This window comes from Procambarus clarkii, chromosome 10, assembly GCF_040958095.1.
Source record: "Procambarus clarkii isolate CNS0578487 chromosome 10, FALCON_Pclarkii_2.0, whole genome shotgun sequence".
Taxonomy (NCBI): Eukaryota; Metazoa; Arthropoda; class Malacostraca; order Decapoda; family Cambaridae; genus Procambarus; species Procambarus clarkii.
In genome coordinates this window covers 52642386-52646286 of record NC_091159.1, presented here as the reverse complement: position 1 = coordinate 52646286, position 3901 = coordinate 52642386, and the positions used below count along the sequence as shown (strand labels likewise).

Here is a 3901-nt window from a genome sequence, read left to right as displayed (position 1 = left end):
TCACAAAATTCTATGAGTAAACGGGAAACTTCATGAAGTATTTTTCGGGTGTTGCTCTGGGTGTGGCTAACGGGTTGCAGTGGGGTGACTTGGGGCGTTGCTACAGGCAGGGCTTGTCCAGTATTTTTATTTCATATGCATATGTCTGTGTAGGGAATTTTATTGCGATCATTGTCCTACAAATAAAAACGGTGTACAACTAGTCTAAACTTGACAAACATGAAAATAGTAAAAACATTTCGTCGGTTTTTGGCGCGTACGGATATCGATCAACATAGTTTTTTATTTGGTGCCGTTTTAATTTATGCTGTGTTGAACTTTTATACGTATGTTCTTCTAGAACATTTTATTGCGAACACATTGCTACAGAATTGAAATATGTACATCGAAAATTAAAGTCAGGACAGTGAAAAGAGTATACACTTTCCAAGCATGATTTCGCAGAGGTGTTGGCGGGTGTGCAGTACCAGGTAACACTGGCCACTTCCCACACTTGCAGGTGGGCCGCGACCATGATTCTACATTTATATGCATATGCCTGTGTAGGGAATTTTATGGCGAGCACAGTGATACTAATTTTAACGCTGTAGGACAAGTGTGGAGTTGACAACCCTGAAAAGAGTAGAAACATTTTGTCGCTGTTTAGCGCTCTCGGCTAGTGATCTACGTAGTTCTTTATTTGGTGCTGGTCTAGCTTATGCTTTGGTGACATTTTATACGTATGTTCTTATAGAAAATTCTATTGCGAACACATTGCTACAAAAATGTAATACGTACACCGACAATTAGTGCCAGGACAGTGAAAAGAGAATACATTTTTCGGTGTTGCCGCTTGAGCGCCCGAAACGCGGTGCGCACAAAGGGAGTTTTTTTCGTTTGCCGGGAGCGCGAAATACTGCCCGAAACGCTATGCGTGCTAGCGGCTTTACAAGAATGTAAAAACTCTTGTATATATAAATAATAATAATAATAATACATATCAAGACGCAAATATTGAGGCGGTATAGTAACACTGATATTCTACGTTAAACATGATGGCCACATAGTCTCCCTGGCTTGACGCCTTCTTTTGATAATTACTTACTTACTTACGTTAAACATAAACAAATAAGTATAATCTTCGTATAAATAAATGTTGTAGACATCGATTATCACTTATAGCAATAAATTGAAAATATGTAATTTAGAAATATTTGCATATCGGGGATTGTTTCAGAGGAAAGAGGGCCAAGGGCGCCTACACCACCAATAACGCCAGAAGCGATCATCACATGTAGCGGCAATGTTGGGCAGACCAGCACTGCGACGCTTTGCTCTTTATCCTAGAACTAATGTATTTGCAAATGACATTCAGAGATTTAGACAGTTTTCTGGGGTTGGGACGTCGCTTGTGTACGAGGAGTATGGTGACCCCGAAAAGGTTATTGTGCAAACCAAGACGGTCCTTCCCAAGCTGCAGGACGATCAGGTATGACGGGTCCGTCTAATTACCACAAGCTACCACAAGCTTCAGAAAGCTTCCTGGCAATACGTTAGTAATGAATAAATATGATATGTTAGGTTAGGCTGACCTAACCTAACCTATCCTAACCTAACCTAACCTAACCTAACCTAACTTAACCTAACCTAACTTAACCAAACCAAACCTAACCTAACCGACGCTTGGATCGTCGACTTGATTTGGCGTCACCAGCTTTTTATTTTCGCCTAATTTCTTTATAAAAAGATACTTTTTCAGATTAAAATTGTTTTTTCGTGTTGTACATTCAGCACAACATTATAATGAGTAAATATATCATATTTATTCATTACTAACGCATTGCCAGGAAGCTTTCTGAAGCTTGTGTAGCTTGTGGTAATACGACGGACCGGGTATGACGCCGAGCGGACGTCTGATTGATTATTTGTGGTATATGTTTGGTGATTATTTGTGGTATATGTTTGAAGTGAAAATGATTATTGATCATACGGGTTCACTATAGCCTGTGCTGTCCTGTACAGTTAAAATTTGGCAAGTAAAGATTTGAAAAATAGTGGACTAACCCTAGTTCACCATGTCTTACCTTTAAGTTTGATTTGCTTGTGATTTTTTGTAGGAGCATAACCCCTGCACCATTCAAGGGCTGCCTGTACCACAAATTAAAGCCAATGTTTTGTTTGCAGAATTTTCATTCAAAATTAATATGAATTTTTAATACACTATTTACAGGTGTTGATTCGAATGATAGCAGCACCTGTCAACCCAGCAGATATTAACACCATTCAAGGAGTTTATGCTGTGAAGCCTCGGCTTCCTAGTGTGCCAGGCAATGAAGGCGTCGGGGAGATTTTAGATGTTGGCAAAAATATTGGTAATGAACTTCAACCTGGAGATCGTATCATTCCCAAGATTAATGCTTTTGGCACATGGTGCACCCATGCTTTGGCTAGCCCAAGTGAACTGATCAAGGTACTGTACTGGCTTAATAATATGGTAATACAGTACTGTATCCATAATTAAAATCACATGAATCCTTTACTTTGACGTTATCTTGAAAGTGATGGTTAGAATATTATATACAGTATTTTCTAGATTCATATATAGTACTCAAGTAAAGGTGCCAGTATTGAGGCACTCAATGTACGTTATTTGTATTCAAATCAGATTTAAGAAGGATATAAAATATTTATACAGAAAGACAGATGGTACGTGTAACAAGAAGTCATCTAGGTTTCATAGTACAGTTGGCTTCATTCTTAATTTACAATTGGGGATTTCGGGTTCTATTTCTTGGGCAAGACAGAAATGGTTGGGCATAATCCTTTTACCTAATGTGTCTGTTTACCTAGCAGTAAATAAGGGGTTAGGCAACTATTGTGAGGTTGCATCCTGGGGAAGGTCAGTAGTTTGACCTGGGGGAACTTTGACATGAACTTTAAGTATTCCTGGTTCTGATAAAATTAATTACTGTACTGTGATAAAATTATTTAACAAGTCTGTAGATGCGGTAGATATATGGATATATATATACTGTATCATATGTTATATGTTATAGCACACAACATATGGTTGTTAGCTCCTATTTACTGTACATATATCTAACTAAACTCAATATATGTACTGTAAAACTAACACTTGAAATAATCCAGCTATCCAATGTCTATTATTAGCACCTGGTAATTTGTTCCATAATTCAATAACTGTTTTCAAACCAGCATACTCCGAGGTCCTCTCTGAATCTAAAATTATTTAATTAATTTTGTCAGTGCAATTTTGAGTCTTCTTTTGAGTTGGTTTACTCCCTGTTCTAGTGCCTGCAAATATGTTAATATTGTTCTTCAATCCTGGATCTAAACTGTCTTATTTGTATGATAAATTCCATGATAGATCCCTTGGGCACTCCATTGGCAACAGTTTTACTCACAGACTTAACTCCATTTATGTATAAATAATTTCCTTTAAAATAACCATGCACCTACCCAATTTAAGATAAACCACTTCCCTTACCTCTCCAGCACCACGTGTCTTTTCTTTCTAACCAGTCTTTCGTACAGTGTAATATCAAAGATTTTGCCGATATATAATGTTGCAATCTTTCCTACTATTAACTGCTTATTACTCTTTCATTATTTTACAGTTTTGTCTTGTTTTGTAAATACAAGCTTAAGTACTCCTAATACAGTAGTATTGATGCTTAGAGCTTCAGTTTATCAGTTCTTTTCTCTTGTAGTTGTATTATGCGCATTATTGAATACTTGTACTACACTTAGATTTGTCCTACAATCACTTCACATAGCTTTGCAGTATTCTCTTGTATTTTTCCGTTCATGTTGTATTTTAAAGTGGTAAATGCAGAATTTTGTATGTACAGTATATTATAGTGACAACATTGGTGAGTGATTTGAGTAAATTCATAGTGTC

At 37.0% G+C, this 3901-nt stretch overlaps 1 protein-coding gene across 1 annotated transcript; it reads left to right on the top strand.

Annotated features, from left to right (window-relative positions):
• Positions 1-1232: 1232 nt before the first annotated feature.
• Positions 1233-2515, top strand: LOC138363174 (enoyl-[acyl-carrier-protein] reductase, mitochondrial-like). The gene is made up of 2 exons (XM_069322165.1): positions 1233-1468; positions 2210-2515. Exons 1-2 carry the CDS (start codon positions 1283-1285, stop codon positions 2498-2500), a joined length of 477 nt encoding a protein of 158 aa, XP_069178266.1. The 5' UTR covers positions 1233-1282; the 3' UTR covers positions 2501-2515.
• The last annotated feature ends 1386 nt before the right edge of the window (positions 2516-3901 follow it).